This window comes from Martes martes, assembly GCF_963455335.1.
Source record: "Martes martes genome assembly, chromosome: 8".
Classification (NCBI taxonomy): Eukaryota; Metazoa; Chordata; class Mammalia; order Carnivora; family Mustelidae; genus Martes; species Martes martes.
This window is the reverse complement of record NC_137895.1, coordinates 76,332,059-76,353,900: the sequence shown is the minus strand read 5'-3', so window position 1 is coordinate 76,353,900 and position 21,842 is coordinate 76,332,059. Positions and strand designations below refer to the sequence as shown.

The following is a 21,842-nucleotide window of genomic DNA, read 5'->3' as shown; positions in this document are numbered from 1 at the left end:
TGGTTTATCTTAGGTGTTTCCTACTTGAGAATGTCTTTCACATTCTCACGCCTGAAAGACAACTTGGCAAGATATAAAATACTTGGATCACAACATTTCCTCCTTAGATATGTGCAGTTGCTGCTCTGTGGTGTTTTATAATGCCTGGTTTTTAATACTTGGTGGGTAAGCTGGTTTTTTGTGTTTGTTGTTTTTGTTTTTGTTTTTGTTTTTCTCTCTGCTCTATCTGTAAAAAAAATCTGGTCAATTTTTGTTAACTTCACAAGTCAGAAAATTTCTCAGGATGTGTTTTGCTGTTGCTACCTACCCCTGGGCCCATTTATTTCTTTTATAATGGCTTGTCTTTCAACATATCTTTTATCATTTTAATTTCCTTTGCTTTTCATTCTTGGAGAGCATTTCAAATTGATGTTCCACACTGATTGAAATTTCACGCAGCTTCATTTCTGTTATTTCCTGCCTCCAATATGGGGTTTACGTCTGTAATTATTTATATTACATTATTTACATATTACATATGCTATTAATTTTTTAGTGTTCTTGGTGAAGGATTCTTCACCCTACCCATTTCCCTATTATTTCATTCTGCTGTCTTTTAAGCTGATTTCCTCCTCATGGCTCTCTGTTCCTGCATTTTAGGCAAAAGCCAGACCTTTTGTGAAGAACAGATTAAAAATTTGGTTGGGGTGGGAGGGTGTTCATTTATTGCTTTGCTACTTTAATATTTCCTATAATAATTCTTTCTGTTTTACTCTTCAGCCCTTTGCATCTGTTGCATGAATATTTCCACAACCAGATTCTAGCCTTGGGCTTATCTTCCTCTGTACACATTTCTTGTGTGTTTTGTCTATGCCTATTCAATTACAATCTACATTCAGGTGATTCACAGCCGTTAGCTGCTGTTTAGGTCCACATTGTTTGTTGTGCTGGAACATTTACTTCTAGATGTCACATAGAGCCAAATATGACAAAGCACCACTTAAGTTCCTGTTTGCTAAATTCACTGCCTCGAGGAAACGTATTGATTTTTTATTAACCTTTGTGTATTCCATTTGTCTGGTGTAAAAGCATACTGCTTCCACTTTTGTTAGCATTTCATACAGTTATCTTTCTCTTATAACCTCTACTTCTTTATGAAATTTCTTAGCAAAAAAGTTTTTTCTTAACATATGTATTGATTTCTTTATTTGCCATCTCTCCGTATCAAGAAATTCTTTCCTTCTCTGTTTTTTTTTTTTTTTTTTTTCCGTGCCCTCTTTGATCTGTGTGTTCTAGGAACCCATCTTCTTCTCTTTATCTGAATACTGGAATATTATGCAGTTACTTAAAATGATCTTGAGCTACAAGGGTGACAAACCAGTATCTAGATTGTTGTATAGAGCTACACAGGGATGTGTTTTCTCTGGCCTACAGAGTATGTTGTACCTTCTATGTCTCACTCATTTGACTTTTATATTTATCATATCTACTTCTTACAGAAGCTAGAGACCCTTTTTTGAGAAAAGAATAGTTAAAGAGAAGGAAAATGTTTGTAATGTAATGAGTTAACGCTACGGAATTATGGAAAAATACTGCAAGTTATAGCCAATTTTTTTTTTTTTTAGATTTTATTCATTTATTTGACAGGCAGAAATCACAAGTAGGCAGAGACACAGGCAGAGAGAAAGAGGGGGAAGCAGGCTCCCTGCTGAGCAGAGAGCCCGATGTAGGCCTCGATCCCAGGACCCTGGGATCACGACCTGAGCCGAAGGCAGAGGCTTTAACCCACTGAGCCACCCAGGTGCCCCTAGCCAAATTTTTTAATAGTGATTATGTATGGGAGGTGTGACTAGAGGTGATTTTTATTTACCTACCTTCTTACATGTGACTTCTAAATTTTCCCTAATGAATAACATGTATAGTGTAAAACCTGTCTGTTAACAATAATTTAAAAGGGTATGGTTTTGTAAAAAAAAAAAAAAAAAAAGACTATGGTTTTGTATATGCATCCCAAGTACCAAATTAACTGTTAAGCTAAGGTCTGTGCTTAACAGGTAGGCAAGTTAGAGTACAGAAGATATGTGAGTTATGATTATCCCATTAAAGGGGTTGTAGTTGGGTTTGGAGAATCAATGTGATACAGACCTTACTGAGATGTTACCTGTAAAAAGGAATATGATGAGATCAGTATTATATTCTCAAGTAATACTGAGGGAGAAGTCATTTAGGCTGTTAAAGACTTCATGGAGTTTAAATGATGGTGACATGTTTATAATGCCTTGTGAAGAGGTTTTAACACTATATAGAACAATAATTGGGCTTGTCATGCCCATAGATAAAATCTCACCCATAACCTGGCTCCTTTGTTATATGCATTTTGTGTTGTATATATATTCTCATTCCTTTGGGACTTTTATTGCTCTTTGATGTTGCCCAGCGGTGTTTGTGAAAGTCTTGAGTCTTGTTAAAGAAGAATAAAAATTGAATTCTCCCTGTGTTAACAACCTGGTAACCATAGATCCTTGACTCTTCAGAAGAAGGTGGACTAAGCAGTCCTGGGCAGGACAGCCAAATGGAAAGAAACAGCTACAATAAGGGAAACTTTTATAGAAAGATTCTCTTTCTTTTTATTAAAATTATTCCTTTAGAGATCATAGAGCAATGATTTGCAAAATGTAATTAGGACATCATAGTCTTTTTTTTTTTTTTAATCATAGTCCTTCTTGTTCAAGAATCATTATTATCGAAAGGTACCTTCCTGTGCCTCTAAGAAGCTAATTAGTTGCTGCCTGGCTTGTGCTGAGAGGCTGCTGTGGTTCATGGGTATTTGCCTATCGCAACAGGATTTTCTGATGCTATTTGTTTATGAAATTATTTATACTTCTGACTCAGGACTTTAAAAGGGCTTCCAGTGGTTTTTGAAAGCCAGCGTCAGCACTCAGGCATTTGAGCTATTGATGACGGGTCAGCTCGGCAACGTGAGAGAGTGTGGGAATCGTTCGTACTGAGAGAGTGTGGGAATCGTTCGTACTGTGGTGTCTGAGGTGCAGTTCTCCGTGAAACTCCTTAAGGACAGGCATGATAATGAGTTTCCATTGATGCAGATGTCTTTATTTATTTTGTAAGAAATTGGACTTTCTAGTGATATTCAGAAACAGTACCAACATAGATTTTTGTGGTTGAGTTTACGCTAATAAGCTGCTGACAGGAATTTGCACCACCTCATTCCTTATGTCATTTTGCTTCATCGGTTTCGGGTGCACTAATAAGGATTTGATCTTTATCAGACATTTATTTTGATTAGTATTTGGCATCGGGAATAAGTCAGAAATTCTTCGTAGATTTTTCCTAAACTTTAAATATCATTAATTACATCCATTTATGAAGTACTTAGTTCTTAATTTGGGGGATCTTGTGCAGTATTACTTAACTGCCCTTCATTGGAACAGTGAGCTTTGTCTAGGGACAGAATTCCATTTGTTTCCCCAGAGTAGTGAAGAGGTTTTGGGGTGGCAGAGCCTTAATAGCCAAGGTTTATCAAAAATGGATACCATGTTTAGAAATCCATAAATTACAGTTTGCATGGATATCTTATTGATAGCAAGGTGAGATAGCCATAGTGAACGTGGAGCCCTCTGCTCTCCCTGAACATAACATTCTTTTATAGTTCTCCATTTTCATAGAGCAGTTTTATGGGTTTATACTTGTCTACTTGACATTATGCAGCAAATCACATACAATTGACTAATGAGACTGAACTCTTTAACATGACATCTGGTGGCAGTAAGTCACGTAGCAGGTCGTAGGGGGCAGGAGAGAGATTAGACCGTCCTGCCCCTAGAAGTACACATGTACTAAGGTAGTAAGTCCAAAAAGAAAATGTGTCAGAGAAATTTCTAAAGGGTCACATTCAAATCAGAGGCATGGCCCTTGGTTCTCCAGTGGCACATAACAGAGATTGGGGACCTGAATCTGTGAGACTCACTTTGACTTTAACCTGCTTATGTGACTTCCTGAAAATCTCTTCTTGTCTGTCTTTGATGCTAGGTTTCTTTACCTTTTCTTGGGGGATAATGAATGACATCTGTCCCATCTACCAACTGCTAGGGTGACCTTATTTGTTAATATAAAATGGTAACATAAAAAAGACTTTAGAAAATAACATGGTATTCAAGTGTAAGTTGGATGCTTACTGGTTGTTCCTTTTTAACTTTCTTCCTTTTACAGTTCCATAAATACTGGAATGTTTCAGGACTGAGTTCTAGGCATTCTTCTCCTCTTCTATTTCTGGGTGATCTCTTCTATTCCTTTGGTTTCTGTTTTGTGCACCAACCACACAGAACTATCTTCTGAGCTTCAGATATTTGTGTAACTTCCAAACCCTCCTGGACCCAGTTTCCCTTTGAAGTTGCTTTTAAATATGTACAGTTTTGGAACATAAAGTAATTGAATAGTAATAGTACTCTATTTGTGTCTTGAAGAATATAATAGCATGTATGTTATAGCTCCGCAATATTTCTTAAAATCTCTGTTGTCTACTCCTCTGCCTCCCCTCCAAAGTCAGGCCTCAGTCCCTTTGTTAAAGGCTCCCATTTTTTCCATATGAACCCTGAGCCTCTCATTCACAGCTCTCTCCAATCTTTTTTCATTTGAACTTCTACCTGCAAACCAGATCTTTGTTCCATGCTTTCTTTTCCATCTTTTTTGCCTCGGATGGTAACGGCTCAAGAATTAGGGTGACAAAGACCAGGTTCTCCCTAGGAGATGAGAGAGGAAGGAAAGGTTGGTTATTTTGGCAGAGTTATAGGGTGGGAGCAATGAGGTAAGTTGGGAATACTCACATGGAAATATTCTGTATTCCTGACACACTTGGGGAGTGTTCTACTTGCTCTCTACTTGTGTGTTTCACAGAGCACCTCTGACTCAACCTGATTAAAACTTGACCTTATTATCTTCTACCCACACTTGCTTCTCTTCCAGTGTCCTTTATCTTTGTACCAAGTACCTGTCTCGCTCCTATTTGCTTATTCTGGACATCTGAACATCATCCTCATGTTCTTGTTCTCATTCTTCATGTTCCATCTCAATACTTAACTTCTGGAATACTTCTGAAATCTCTCCATTTTACTCCATCTCCTTCGCTGTCACTGTACGTTGCTTCCCTGCAATCAGTTTTCCAAACTCCAGAAAGTGACTCTTTGAAAACATGAATCTGGTAGCATGTTTTCTTCCATTATACTATTTAAAGGCTTCTGAGTACCAAGTCCTTGTATAGTCAGATATAATCAGGTTTGGTCTCTGTCTTGTCTCTAGAGATAGTCCCCCTTCTTCCACAGGGTGGATCTCTTTTTGCCTCAAGGTCTTTGTCTAAGCTGGACTGATTGTCTAAAGTGCATGTCACCTTCCCCCCACTGTCTTTGGGCTCTAGCTTACTCATTCACCTGATCGCTGCTTAATAGGACCTTCTCATCCAAGAACTGTCTGACTCGTCAAGCTGGGCCAGTCCCTTTGCTATGAGCTCTTGTTCTTCACACTTCTCCTTTGGTGAGACCCATCACATTTGACATCTTATTACTTCTTCAAATACATTTTGACCGACAGACACTAAACTCCATGAGGACAGAGGACATGTCTCTCCTGCAATACTATTTCTCCAGTGCTTAGCACAATGCCCAGCTCAGATCAAGCTGATCAGATCTCCTCTCCACACATATGCTGCTTCACATTTATCTTTTAACTCTGAGAAAATCCCTATCATTTCATATTTCCTTAAGACCATGCTCTTCTCTGTAGAATTGTCTGCCCGCTGTCCTGAACTAGCATCTAATCATTATTAGCATGCAGCAGTTTGTCCACATTATAAGATAGAACCCAGTGTGTAGCTATACTGTGACTCCTACCATGGTATTTTGAAATTATTTATTTGATTGCCTGTTTATGTGAGTGGGGCTTGTATATAGCTTCTCTTATAACAGAGACCCTGTTTTGTTCACTTATATTCATCCTGGTAATGCCATTGCCTAATACAAGTCAAACTGAATCAAAAACAGTTAGAATGCCTAATAACTAGAGGTATAGTAATGATAGAAATAATTGCTAACCTTATTGACTACTTTCTGTATGCTAAGCACAACATTAAGTGTTTTCAAGTTGGTGGGGGGGTGTGTGTGTGTGTGTGCGCGCATATATATAGATATTTATATTTATTTATTTCTGGAGACCCAGAAAGGTTAATTTGTCCAGACTTAACTAGCTAGAGAGTGGCAAGGCTGGAATTTAAACCCACTGTTTCCAGAACCTGCCCTCATCTGTGCTGGCCAGTCAGTAGACTCTAGAACTTTCAAAATTGGGTTCTGGAATCTCTGTGGTTCAAATTTTGGTTCTTCTACTTATTGTCATCTGACCTGGGGTAAGGTCCTTTTTTGCAAAATGGGGATAATTATATGTCCATTTTAGGGATGTTGTGAGGATTTAATAAAATAATCAGTCCCTGTGAAATATCAAATGCAGGTGATTGTAACACTGTTAAGTCAATATGAGCACTCATTAGAGAGCTCTTTGGGGTGTTCTTTCCAATTCTAAATCTAGTGAGTCTTTTTTTAGTTCCTCATTCTTTTCTCTTTGCCATTTCCTATTACTTTTCAAGGTCCTGATGTTTATTTATTTATTTTTTTTTCAATTTTTTATTTATTTTCAGCGTAACAGTATTCATTGTTTTTTCACCACACCCAGTGCTCCATGCAATCTGTGCCCTCCCTAATACCCACCACCTGGTTCCCCCACCCTCCCACCCCGCCCCTTCAAAACCCTCAGGTTGTTTTTCAGAGTCCATAGTCTCTCATGGTTCACCTCCCCTTCCAATTTCCCTCAACTCCCTTCTCCTCTCCATCTACCCTTGTCCTCTATATTATTTGTTATGCTCCACCAATAACTGAAACCATATGATACTTGACTTTCTCTGTTTGACTTATTTCACTCAGCATAATCTCTTCCAGTCCTGTCCATGTTGCTACAAAAGTTTGTCTGGCTAAAGAGAGTAACTGAATTCTCGTTACAGCCAGACCAAAGCAGGAAAAGAAACCCAGACAATTACTGCTGTCTGCTTTCTGGAAGCTTATTGAGATGTTCTAATTGTAAAAGAGCTAGAAAGAATATACAATTAATTTGTTAACATTTGCATCAAATGTTTCCTCTTTCCAAGTTAGATGAAAGCCAATTTAGTATGATGTGTTCTCAAATTGATTAGCAGTCAGATGGAAACTTCCAGCTGTTTAGGTGATGCTTTAATTGTAAAGACTCTTCATACTTTGCTAACACGTACTTATTTTATGAAACTCATAAAAGCTGGATTCTTTTTTCATGCATATTTATATATATTGATAGGCACCACAGGAGCAGACAATACTGGTGGAAACTACAGAGTGCATAGTTCTGAGATTTAATGGGCTGACTTGTGTGCAGTTATTACTAGTAGTTATTCAGTAGTACAGAAGCAGATATATATTAACTTAAATAAATCTGGTCTGTCCATGTATTTGTCTGGTTCAAAGATGGAACAAAGTAAATAAAAATATGGTAAAACATATGTCTAAAATAGGTGAAATTAGGGACAGTTGTGACATCAGGAGGGAATTTGGCTCACAGAATAAATACTGTGAAGTCCAAAACACTTAGTAGAGGTGGGCATCTCTGACTGCCTAATAAAGTGTGAAATTAAAGACTGCTGTGTGATTGATAGTGCCCATAAACACAGAGAGGGAAGCACAACTGTTGTGGTTACTGAGACTATAGACAAATGTCTCCTGTTATTTGGAATGTGGTAAATAGCACCTTCGGCACCCCCTGTTCAGAAAATGCAACAGCAGCTGTCTTGGTGCTGCTACCTTCAGTATACTATTTTTTGGCATTATAAAGATTAATTCAGTTCTCCCTGGGTATCTTATGTAACCCATTGATGTTCTGGCTTAATCTAGAGATCAATTTATAGTATCTACAGGTAGAAAAAGATTACATTTTCTTTTCTTTTTTTTTTAATTTTTATTTATTTATTTGACAGACAGAGATCACAAGTAGGCAGAGAGGCAGGCAGAGAGAGGGGAAGGGAAGCAGGCTCCCCGCTGAGCAGAGAGCCCGATGTGGGGCTCGATCCCAGGACCCTGGGATCATGACCTGAGCCGAAGGCAGAGGCTTTAACCCACTGAGCCACCCAGGTGCCCCAGGATTACATTTTCTTAGATAATCCTGCTGGATTTTTTTTTTTTCACTTAGCTTTTGGCAACTATTGATTAGATAGTAGTTGTAGATTACATAATCAGGCATACCTAGAAATTAGAAGTGCCACTGTGCAGTGAGCTCCATATGGCCAAGAGGATCAAGATTTTCCTTTAAGAAGTAATTTTGGATTAACCTAAAGTTGTGGACTGTGGAACTGTAGTTTTTCAAATACATGGTGAGCATCAGGAGTGCTTGGATGATTTTTAAAAGACAGACCCATTTCCCGTCTCTAGTTTTCTATTTAGTAGGTCTGAAGTGGGTAAGGTGAGAGCATCTTTATTTAAAAAAAAAAAAAAATGGGCTACATAAGTGATTTAGTGATCAGTGAAGTTCTGGAAATACTACCATAGGTTGTGCTGCATTAATTTCAGATAGAAACAGATTTTAAGCAGGTATAACCAAATATACCTTAGCCATAAAACCATCTGTTTTATGGTTAAGATCATATGTTCTTAAGGATTCTAAATTACCAAAGTGTTGTCCATTGTAAACTACTTCAGAAATCTATAGCTAGCCAGTCGAATAGGGTGACTTAACTGTATGGATTTTTTATATAGTAAGCTGGTTAGTTTTGGTGTGTGTGCTAGAAATGATGACTTTGAGTAGTTAATATGATTCTAGGATAGTAATTTTTATTCTCGACATTATCTGATTACATTTCCATATAGACTAAAAATGTTTTGATAATTATATCCTATCTAGAGAGCATTTTCTTATTTTTAGTCCACAAAACTTACAATGCATGCTTTATATACATTCTGAAGTTATCTGAGACCTCTAGAGGTAGTTTCCTTTGTAGGCTTTCAAGTGATAGTATGAAAGTGGGTCTCTCCACAATATGTCTTTATTTATCTTCAGTAGTCACTGGTTATAAACAAAATCTTTAAGTATCTGGTAAACCTTGTTTAAAGTAGAAAACCAAGGGTGTGTCTCTGTGTCTTTGTCTAACATCAGTATTTATAACAAGGACAGAAATCTTGAGGGTGTCTTCTGTTGACTTCTCCTTGTTTCTTCACAGGCATTGCTTCCATGACAGTGCCCGTGTACATCGCGGAGGTCTCCCCGCCCAATTTAAGAGGTCGCTTAGTCACCATCAATACTCTTTTCATCACCGGAGGCCAGTTCTTTGCAAGTGTTGTTGATGGAGCCTTCAGTTATCTCCAGAAGGATGGATGGAGGTTTGTAAATTGTTCTTATGTTTAATTTTCAAATCATGACTTTAGGGGATGGAAGAAACATTGAGAAGTGATAGGAAAAATGTGACTGGGTATTTTGAATCATTATAATTAATTTATAAGTGGATGGCATTCAGTAAAATTGAAAGTGGACAAGAAGCTGATACTTATTTTAATGATGGACAAGGAACCTACCATTATGAATTGATATTTATAGGCTTTTTACCGTTTAGGTGACATTTCTCACACTGTGTAATCTTTTGCAATATTTGTTTAAAAATGAATGCAGCAATAAATATGTATGGAGTTCTTGAATTGTATCATTGATTGACAAGGTGTTTATGAACTGCAAATAACACCCTTTTTGGATTTAAGAGGCTACGTTCTGACCTGGATAAAAGAAAACCTACTCTTTAAAGGTTTAGATTTAGCTATATAAAAAGATATTATCTATATAAATTTAAAATACACAAATTATTCCTTGATCACTATTTGCCTTATTTTGAATCAAAAGAGATGAGAAAAATGCTTTTAAACTGCTTTGAAATATTTTCAAACCAAATATTATAGAAAAACTAACTTATGTTAAAGCTTAAGACTATAATAGGTTCTATATTTTGATATCATACTTTATATTAATTAAAACAACAGATTCATGTAACTGTCCAGGGAACTTTTGTCAAAAGGTACAGCAGGTCACACAGTGTTCTCTAACTTACTCTCCTGCCACGATGTATTACAACAGATGTTCACTGAACATCTATTCTGAATGGGTGTTTGGAGATACAATATCAAACAAGACAGACTCTAGTACTTATATGCATGGTACTTACAGTGTTGAAGTGAATTCTTAACAGCTGAAGAAAAAGAGTTTGATGTGATATGGAGGTAGAGAGTTAAGCTTCTATATGAACAGCACCATAAATCATGTGCCTTGAGCCATTAGAGACTGAGACTGATAAAGTTTTATTAAAAGTTATGTGAGAAAACTTAATGATGCCAATTAGGGCGTACCTGTGTCAGGACCATTAAAAAGAGGACACAGTTGGGTTTTTGTTTTTTTTTAAACCTATAATATATTATTTGTTTCAGGGGTACAGGTGTGTGATTCATGAGTTTTACACAATACCCAGTGCTCATCACAGTGTATACTCTCCCCAATGCCCATCACTCTGCCACCCCATCCCTCCCGCCCCTCTCCACTCCAGCAACCCTCAGTTTGTTTCCTGAGATTAAGAGTCTCTTATGGTTTGTCTCCCTCTCTGGTTTCTTCCTGTTTCATTTTTTGAGAGGACACAATTCTTAAAGCATTAGGTTCTTTCTACAGATGTTGCTAAACCACTTTCTACCTTTGAAGGAATGAATCTCTGCCAAAGTGAGAAATTACTGGAAAATTGAAGAAACTGGAAATTTAATCTTTCCTTTTCCACTCTGTAGATAGAATAGAGGACTGGAAAGATAGAATAGAGAACTAGAAAGATAACTGTTAACCCACATAAACTGATATTTTGAGTTTTTCTTAGAAACTCAGTGAAAGTCAGTTTTTCAACCCCATGTCTTTAAGTAGATCTAACTCATTTATTTACATTAAGTTAAAAAATTTTAGGGGTACCTGGGTGGCTCAGTTGGTTTAGTTTCTGACTCTTGGTTTCTGCTCAGATTGTAGCCCCACGTTAGAGTCTGCTTGGGACACACACTCTCTCTCCCTCTGCCCTTTCCCCCTTGTGCTCTCTCTCTCAAAAATAAACAAAAAAATCTTTTAATTTATTAATGTAAGTTATATATATACACACACATATATGCTTTTATTAAAAATCTATTTTTAAGAGTGCCTGGGTGGCTCAGTCAGTTAAAGATCTGACCCTTGATTTCAGCTCAGAGTCGTGAGATTGAGCCCCAAGTTGGGCTCTGTGCTGAGTGTGAAGCCTCCTTATGATTCTCTATGCCTCTGCCCCACCCAGTGCCCGCACGGGTGCATGCTTTCTCTCTCTCTAAAAAAAAAAAAAAAGCTCTTAAATGAAAACATATAAAGTGCTTAAGCCATGTTTTTTACTTAAGTATAGAGATTTAGATATATTTTCTCAGCACTGGTTAGAAAAGAGAGATCATATAGCATTGAAAATAATTTTATGAATGTGTTGTCCTTGTGTAGAATGGAGGTCTTGGGCAGGCATTAGAACACTTTTCAGAGACAGGGTGACACAGTTATAGACAGACCTGGATTCTGATCTGTTTTCTACCTCTCATTAGCTACAAACCTTGAACAAGTTACTTAGGTCCCTGAACTTCACTCTTGTAATTGTGAAAAATGGGACCAAAAGTACTTGTAAGATTATTGCAGCATCTATATATAAAGTCTTCAGCCTGCTGTTTGGCATATGGCAGATGATCAATAAGCAACGAGTCACACTATTATTTGCTATTCTGATGAATGATTAAAGGGTGGATACTATAATAGTTAACTTATAAGTGAGGTTGAAGGAAAACACATCCTATGACTTCTGTTTTCTTTATCCGTACAGATGAGGCTTGGAGGTGATAGGGAAGAGGCCTAGAGAAAATAAATGTTAAATGCTTATAGCTGCCATGGAAAGTATAAGAAAGAAAAGACTAGACACAAAAATTATTTTCCAAATAACCATGGGATCCCAGCTGAGGCTGGAGACTAAGTTTGCAGTAAAGCGGAATAGCATTCTGTGTGCTTTTTCCCACAATACTAGACTGAAGGGTGAAAAAATAAAATATAAGAGAATGGGAAAACTAACTTAGGCTGGTAGTCAGCCGAATGCATTAACATACCAGATCTCTTGGAACTCACTTTTTGTTTGCATGAATATGCATTCTGTCCACATGCAGATAAGTTTCCTTTTTTTTCCTGGTGAATTCTCTGTGTGTTATTCTCTTCCAGTATTTAGCATCCTTAACAGTCCATTTAACTTCTCTGATTCTTGGGCTAATGGGAGTGTGGTTACAAGCAAATAAAGGTTGAAGTACTACCTTAACATCAGCTTTAGAACGGTCAGCCATTATAACTTATTTAAAATTATAACAACAAATAATTCATTCTTGTGGCAGTATATTTCAGAAATCCTAATTAAAATGTGGGGGTAGATGTCATATATAGAACTTTATCATGCTCATAGCTTTGCATGTTACAAAGTAAGGTGTCCCCTATCTTACAAGAGTTTTTACATTTTAACGTTGTTTCCTTATTTCTCTTTTTGACTTGTATTGCCTCTGAAACTCTCAAGTTACCAAACATTTGGTGTTACTATATGACCAGTGTCCCTGATTTTACTAGTTTACGTTGTAGTGATGAACAGTTCTAGAGTCTGTTAGTGAGTATTATTTGATCCTAACCAAAACTTTGAGAAAACTGGTGGAACTGATATGATTTTTAGATTTTAAAAAAATGCTAAGAGAAGTTAAAGAATTGGTTGAGGCCACCTGGCTGTTACATAGAAGAGTTTAGGGCCAGTTCTTCTTACTTGAAATCTAACTACTTTCTTCCTCATTCTGCTTCTAATATTTTATAATTTAAAAAGTAGTCACTGAAAATTTTTACAGTAGTGATCAGATGAAGGCTTATAGAAGATGATACTGATTAATCAGACCTAAAAACTTTTTAGCCTTTGATGTTCTTGAAAAACTAACTCGTCTTTTGTGCCAGGTGGGCCAAAGCTATTCTCTTATTTGGAGACCATAGAAATAAATTGTTTTCTGCTGAACAACTACAAGATTAGTTTTTCTGGAAAAGAGAATTGCCAGTGGAAAATTGAACCTTGATATTTGTCTAGCACGCTTGTGTTATTATACATTGTTTGCTGGGAAAATGTCATCCAGCTTCATGAGGAAAGAGGAATAAGGATTTTGAAGCAATCATTAATGATTAGAATTTTGTAAAAACAACTTTATTGAGATATAATTCACACACCATTCACTTTATGTGTTTATAATACAACAATTCAGTGGCTTTTAGTATATTCACAGAGCTGTGTGGCTGGCCATCACTGCAGTCAAATTTAGAATATTTTCATTACCCCCAAAAGAAACTTTGTACCCCAGCCTACCAGCTTCTGTCAGCTCTAGGTGATCGTTAATCTACTTTTTGTCTCTATAGATTTGCCTGTTCTGAATATTTCATGTAACAATATGTGGTCTCTTGTTGACTGGCTTCTTTCACTGACCATTTTTATTCAAGGTTCATTCATATTGTAGTACGTGTAAGTATTTCTTTTTATTGGCAAATAATATGGATATAGCACATCCCATTTATCCACTTCCCAGTTGATGGACGTTTCCAGTTTTGGGCTATTATAAACAGCTACTGGCTATTTATATTTATTTGGCTGTGAACACTTCTATACAACTTTCAAGGTGGACATGTTTTTAAGTCTCTTGGGTATACATACACCCAGGAGTGGAATTACTAGGCGATGTGGTAACTAAGTTTACCCTTTCAAGGAACTGGCAGACTGTTGTCCAAAGTACTGTACTATTTTACATCCCCACTTAGCAGTGTATGAGAATTCCAGTTTTTTTGTATCCTAGTAAACGTTTTTTATCTTTTTGATTATTGTCATCTTAGGTGGGTACGAAGTGGTATTTCATTGTGATTTTGATTTGCGTTTCCCTGATGACTCATGCTGCCACGAAAAATTTTATTTTTACCTACCTGTAGTGCTTATAAAGATGGCAGAGGTAGTTTAATAGTATTAATGATATAAAGTTTTATCACTGCCTTTTCTGTGCAGATATTTTTTAGTCTTGCTTTTTGGACATAGATTCACTCACTACACCTCAAGCAAATGAAGGTTTTTTTTGTTTTGTTTTTGTTTTTGTTTTTTTATTGCTGAGTTACAGTCTGGCCTGTTGCAGGCCTCCAATAAATATATAATAGAGTAAATTTAACAGCTGCCTCTGCGATTGTATAAAACACTTACCTGGGCATGCTACTGTCAGTGTTTCACAGCCTCTCCATTTCCCACAGGAAATAAAAAATCAAGCTCTTATCATGGTTTGTGGTTATCCAATCTGTGCCCTGCTTTTCTAGATTTTTATAACTTATCATTGCCTCCCTCTCTCTTCCTTTATATAACAGTCATGGCTGTATACCTGATACGCCAATTGCATTTTGCTTTCTCATGTTTTTAGGTTTTTTCTGTCTGCTTACTTTACCTATAGTGCTTTCCTACCCTGTCCTGCTTTACTGGTCTACCTGTGACTCCTCCTTTAAATCTCTGCTTTTATGTATCATGTGAAGCTGTTTCTGTCCCTTTGTCCTTTCATAAGACTTTGTATGTAGCTTCACTGTTTTATACACATCTTACTTTGAACTGTTACTTTTTTGTCTGTCTCCTAATTCACTTTGGAACTTCTGAATGTCATTGACTTTGTACTCATTTTTGGATCTAGGAAAGAGCCTGGAACATAGAAAATGCTCAATTAATGTTTATTGAACTGAGCTGAATTGATTCAGCTCTAGGGAAGGAACTCTTAACTGAAGCGAGAAGGTATTGATTTTTAAACCAAAATACCAATTCATTAATGTATTTTGAGGAATACATTTTACTTCATAGATAGCTGGAGAACTAAATTATTAATTATAAGTGTTTATTAAGAATAAAAATCAGAGAATGAAAATTAGTTTCTGAGCCCATTCCTTTCCTCGAAATAATAGGCCTCCCTGGTTTCAGAACACTTTTGTCCTTCTTTTTTGGACATAGCTGGTTTTCAAATAAGTATTCCTCTATTAATGATTACACAAACCATCATGTGACTTACAGTACTAAGAGGGGCTAAATTATTCTCCTTTATGTTGATTTTTATGCATTTTATTCTCAGATTTAAGTTTTTAAAATTAGAGTTATCTCACTAGCCCATACATAAGCATTTGGTGTCTGAATGTGCTAGGTATTTTCACATTTTTCATCATTTACATCATGCTTTTTGTGTGTGCTGAGGAAGTAGAAATTGAGAAAATGTTAAGTGTTGAATGAGAAGCACAAAGTATTAGTTAGCAACATCTGTATGAGAGATTTTTCTGGAATATCTTCAGGCTAGTTCATGAATAGTGTGAGACCTGTACTGAGTTCTTTGAAGAATGGGCAGACACAGGTGGAAATGCGGGCAGAATATAGGCTAGGTGAGGGCAGGATGAGGAGGCTTGAAACAGAGGTAATGAAGTGAATGAGAGATAGGGGCCAGATTCTAGAGGTCTGTGAATTCGAGGCTTAGAGGTTTTAAACTTCTATCTACAGGAAAAGAGAAACTATTTTAGAGCAGAGCATGCTATAATGTTAAGTCAAAGATTAATAGAGTGATGCCCAGAATTTATTAGAACTCTTGGCCCCTGCATGGTTGCAGGGAACATATTTATGAGGCTGTGACCAGAATACAGGTGTGAGGTAGTGAGGTGTGTTACTCTTGGAGACATCAGTTAGTATAAGAATCATTCAGTCATTCAAGAAAAACTTGTTGTGGGGGGGGCACCTTCTGTATACTATGTTGTGCACGCTACTAGAGACAGACACGTAAGAAACATACCTGTTCTCAGGTACGTCACAGACTAACAAAGAAACTTTTTCATTAACTTGTTAATTAAATGTTGGATAGTGTTTTGAGAACTCTTAAGGTATGTGAATTTGTTAGCTTTATGCTGGAAAGATATTTGAACTGAGTCTTTATGAATAAGAGAGTTCCAGGCATAGTGAGGAGAAGGAAATTCTAGGTGGAATATAATTTCCAGAAGCCCAGTAAGTAGTGTGAAAGGGCCAGTCATATGTGGGCAATAGTGAGAAATTTTAAAGCAGCTAGGTGGAGAGCTATGATGACTATCAGGGAGCTTGAAGGGGACATAGAAAGGTGGTCTTCATGGGTATGAGTAGAACTTCAAATCCCTTGCACTCTCTTTAGTAGTACTTTGAATCAAGTTTATTGAAAGTACAGAAAATAACTTTTACTTTGGGATGAAAAATTAGTGAGCCTCTCTCCCCTCTAATATTTTACAATTTAAAAAATCATGTCAGTAAGATGCTTTTAAGAATGATGTTTCAAAAAGGTGATATTTCTAAACAAATTCATGCTGGAGAAGGTGTTTTTATAATTTAGTTCTCAGAGATCAGTGGTGCTTGGCTCCATACAAAATACGGAGTATAAATCTGTCTTTAAAAAAAAACTAATCGGGGCGCCTGGGTGGCTCAGTGGGTTAAAGCCTCTGCCTTTGGGTCAGGTCATGATCTCAGGGTCCTGGGATCGAGCCCCACATCGGGCTCTCTGCTCAGCAGGGAGCCTGCTTCCCTTCCTCTCTCTCTCTCTCTCTCTGCCTGCCTCTCTGACTACTTGTGATCTCTATCTGATAAATAAAATCTTAAAAAAAAAAAAACTAACCATGCAGTGGCCGTCTTAAGAAAGATGGATTTGGCTAACAGCTTGATTACAAGTAAACACCTTCATGCTGAAGATACCTGTAGTTTCGTCATTGGCAATATTAGGATATAAGACTCTTTATCATAAAGATATCGATAGTGTTGTGGGAGGAATAGGTTTAAGACTTGCTTTCACAGCACATAAATTAATTTATCTGTGCTCGGATATCTTTATGTAGCCAGTGCTTCTGCCGTTCTACAGTATTATTAGGATCAGGTGAGTTAACAGCTATGAACATATGTACAAACCCTTAAATGCTAATACATACTCTTTGCTGTCATCTCTAGAAAGCTTTGGGTTGGTTTTCTATCTTGTATCTAAATCTGGCAATAAAAATTTCCCTCACTTTCAGCCATCTGGTTTTTTTTCCCAGGTAAACAGTAAGTATAGTTTACTAATGAGAGTGGTTTTTATAAGACGAATCTCTCCTAAAGATGACTATTATAAACCACAGACAAATTTTAAAAACTCCAAAAAAAAACCCTCCAAAAACTCCAGCTCTGGGGCACCTGGGTGGCTCAGTGGGTTAAAGCCTCTGCCTTCGGCTCGGGTCATGATCCCAGGGTCCTGGGATCGAGCCCCATATCGGGCTCTCTGCTCAGCAGGAAGCCCGCTTCCTCCTCTCTCTCTGCCTGCCTCTCTGCCTGCTTGTGCTCTCTGTCTGTCAAATAAATAAATAAAATCTTAAAAAAAAAAAAAAAAAAAACTCCAGCTCTAAGAATAGATTGGAACTGAAGGGGATTTGATTCTTTTTTTTTTTTTTTAAGATTTTATTTTATTTATTAGAGAGTCGGGGAGAGAGAGTGTGTACAGAGGGAGAGAGAGAGAGAGAGAGAGAGAGAAGCAGATGCCTCGCTAATCAGAGAGCCCAACGTTGGGCTGGATCCCAGGACCCATAGATCGTGACCTGAGCCGAAGGCAGAGGCTTTACTGACTTGGCCATCCAGGAGCCCCAGGAGATCTGATTCTTGAGTGACTCGTAGTGACTCTACATTTATGGCTTTACTTGAGGGTAACTCTCAATCCATAATGGACAACTAGAACTTAGGTAGAAAATGACAGTTTTTTATTGACTTACAGTCTCAGTGGCTAGAGTTTGGGGTGGTCAGAGTGGGGTTGGAATTTGAGGGTGAAAGTCCAGAAAAAGAATGATTCATAGAGGAGGAAGCCCCCCAAATCTGAATATTAATTTGCCACAGATGTTTTACTGACCTCAGAACTCTGAATATATAGCAGAGATTCTATGGAGCCTGTGGACAACAACAGTTACAAGATGATAAAAGCTGGGAGAGATTTTATTTCCTGCCTCTATGGGGAGTGACATATTCGGGGTTTGAAACTTGAGGTTACAGCTCAGGCTTTTCATTAGAGCTATAGAAGGACTGGGCCTTAGAAGTAAAGACTTTGTTGCGTGATTAAGGATTTTCCCTAAGACCAAAACTTAATCAGATTCACAGTAACCAAGTATAAAACCCAGCCTCTGAAAACTCAAGGGGGCTGAGAGGAAAAAAGTCTACATCATTCAGAAGAAAGGAATAAAATCTAGAGTCTCTACAGTTTACCATTCATGATACTTAAAACACAAAAAATTATTAGACATGTGAATAAACAGAATTTTTGACACATAAAGAAAAATTGGACAATATAGACAGACCTCAAGATAACTCAGATGTTGAAATTAGCAAAAAAAAGGACTTTAAAGCAGCTCCTTTTTTTTTTTTTTTAAGATTTTATTTATTTGACAGACAGAGATCACAAGTAGGAAGAGAGGCAGGCAGAGAGAGAGGAGGAAGCAGGCTCCCCGTGGAGCAGAGAGCCCGATGTGGGGCTCGATCCCAGGACCCTGGGATCATGACCTGAGCCAAAGGCAGAGGCTTTAACCCACTGAGCCACCCAGGGGCCCCTAAAGCAGCTCCTTTTAATGTGTTGAAGGACTTAGCAAACCAGATAGTCATACTGAGTGACCACATGGTGAATCTCTGCAAAGAAGTGCAAACTATAAAAAATAATACCGAATAGAAATTCTAATTATTTAGGTACACTCCCTGAAATTGCAAATTAGCATCTAAAAAATTCATTGGATGGACTTAACAGCAAATTGAAGATAGCAGAAGATAGGACCTGAAAACTTGAAGGTAGATCCATTGAGATCACCTAATCTGAAAAAGAGAAAATAATAAAGTTGAAAAAGAGGCCTCTGTGACCAAAGACACAATGTTGAATATTCTTACATACTTCTAATTAATACTGAGTGGTCTAATATATATGTAATTGAAATCCAAGAAGGAATGAGGGAAAACTATGTTAAAAAAATACGGTAATGGCTGCAGACTTCCAAAATGTGATGAAAACACTAAATACTGATTCTAGAATGTAGTGAATCCCAGGTAGGATAAATATAAAGATGAGCATATGCAGGCATATCATAATCAAATGGCTGAAAACAGAATGTACATATGGAGAGAGTTGGGATCCAAGGGAAAAAAGACACATTACATGAAGAGGAACAGCAGTACGAATGATAGCTGACTTTACATCAGGAGCAATGGGAGGTCTGGAGACAATGGCATGCCATCTTTAAGCTACAGTTGACCCATGAACAACATGGGGTTGAACTGCATGGGTCCACTAGACAGATTTTTTCAACAAATACAGTATAGTACTGTAAACGTATTTTCTCTTATGATTTTCTAAGTGACATTTTCTTTTCCCTAGCTTTTTAAAGAATGCAGTGCATAATACATATTACATACAGAATTTGTGTTAATCAACTGTTCATCGAATGTTACTGGTAAGGCTTCCAGTCAACAGTAGGCTGTTAATAGTTACGTTTTGAAGGGAGTCAGAAGTTGCATGTGGATTTTTGACTGCGCAGGGTGGGTGCCCCTCACTTCCATGTTGCTCAAGGGTCAACTGTACTGAAAGAAAAATGCCAATCCAGTGGGAGAATGTCCTTCAAAAATATAGGTAAGATAAAAATACTTTCAGATAAAGTAAAATTAAGAGAAACTCACCACCAGACCTCCTGCATTGTAAGAAATGCTATGGGGAATTCTTCAGACTGAGGGAAATGACCCTTGATGAAGGCCCATCTAACATAAAGAAGAAGAGCACCAGCTATCATAAATAGGAGGCTAAATATAAAGGACTATTCTCTCAATTTTTTCAAAAGATATATTATTTTACATTTAAATGTAGTTAGCTATAGAATATATGATGACAATAATAAAAAAGTTAGAGGAAGTAAATGGAAATTGTATGTTTCTGAAGACTTATGATGTTATCTCTAAATAGTAAAGATATATATTTTTGTCCCCAGAACAACCACTGGACTGTATTATAAAAAGATATAGCTAAGAAGCAATTATAAGAATTAAAATGGAGGGGCATCTGAGTGGTTCAGTCACTTAAGGATCCAAGTCTTGGATTCCACCCAGATCATGATCTTAGGGTCATAGGATCAAGCCCCATATTGGGCTCCTCATTCAGTGGGAAGTCTGCTTCTTTCCCTCTTCCTCTCCCCCTCCCCTGTTTTCTCCCTCTATCTCTCTCAAATAAATATTAAAAAAAAAAAAAATCAAAATGGAGTGGTGCTTGGGTAGCTCAGTCACTTAAGTGTCTGACTCTTGATTTTGGCTCAGGTCGTGATCTCAGGGTCATAAGATCAAGTCCCATGTCCAGCTCCACTCCTGGCATGGAGTCTGCTTAAGATTCTCTCTCTTCCTCACCCTTTTCCTTTGCCCCTCCCCCACTCCCAGCTCACATTCTCTCTCTTAAAAAAAAAAAAAAAAGAATTAAAATGGATATTTAAAATATTTGGGTAAGCTGAACAAAGGCAAGAAAGGAAGAACCAGACCAGAAATAAACAGACGGAACAAATGGAAGGCAAATAGCAAATGGTAGACTTAAAACCCAATCATTGCAATAATTGTAAAATATAAAAAATACTCATTTTGCACAAAAACATGACAGAGTCTATAATGTCTAAAAGTGACACAATTTAAGTATAATGCCACTGATAGGTTAAGATAAAAGAATGGGAAGAGAAATACAAACGCCAAGTATGTTGGTGTGGCTTTGTTAATAATCACACAAAGTAAGACTTTAAGAGAAGCAGTATTTCCAGAGATAAAAAGGGACATTTCATAATAATAATAGAACTCATTAATCAGAAATAATAAATAATAAAGACTAGAAGTCAATGTAATAGAAACAATAGAAAAATAGAAGCAATAGAAAAAATAATGTTAATTCTTTGTAAAGATTAATAAAATTGATAAACTGATAGGACTGATTAAGAAAAAAGCTAAAGCACAAGTTATCAATATCAGGAGTAAAAAAATATCATTGCTATGGACATTATTAGAATAATGAGGGAACACTTTGAACAACTTTGTGCCAATAAATTCAACAACTTAGAAGCGCCTGGGTGGCTCAGTGGGTTAAAGCCTCTGCTTTCGGCTTGGGTCATGATCTCGGGGTCCTGGGATCGAACCCCACATGGGGCTCTCTGCTCAGTAGGGAGTCTGCTTCCCTCTCTCTCTCTCTCTGCCTGCCTCTCTGCCTACTTGTGATCTCTGTCAAATACATAAACAAAATCTTAAAAAAAAATTTCAACAACTTAGGTGAAATGGAAATATTGCTTGAAGATCACAGTCCTACTGAGAACTGACACAAGGTGAAATGGAAAATCTGAATATCCCGGTATTTGTTAAATAAATTGAATCATTTTTAGTAGCCTACCTGCAAAGCAAAATTGAGGCCCAGATGGTCTCAGTGCTAAATTTTGTAAAATAGTTATGGAAGAAGTAGCTCCAAACTTAAACAAAAGCTTTAAGAAAATAATGATGCGGGGCACCTGGGTGGCTCAGTGGGTTAGTAAAGCCTCTGCCTTCAGCTCAGGTCATAGTCTCAGGGTCCTTGGATCAGGCCCTACATCGGGCTCTCTGCTCGGCAGGTAGCCTGCTTCCCCTTCTCTCTCTGCCT

The 21,842-nt window shown here is 37.3% G+C and overlaps 1 protein-coding gene across 1 annotated transcript in view; it reads left to right on the top strand.

The window, feature by feature from the left end:
- Positions 1 to 21,842, top strand: part of SLC2A13 (solute carrier family 2 member 13) — a gene marked incomplete at its 3' end in the record, with an annotated part of 373,708 nt that overhangs the window by 54,760 nt on the left and 297,106 nt on the right. Inside the window, exon 2 of the mRNA XM_080811884.1 lies at positions 9,272 to 9,431. Coding sequence (XP_080668010.1) covers positions 9,272 to 9,431 — 160 coding nt within the window. The remainder of the gene's footprint in view (positions 1 to 9,271; positions 9,432 to 21,842) is intronic.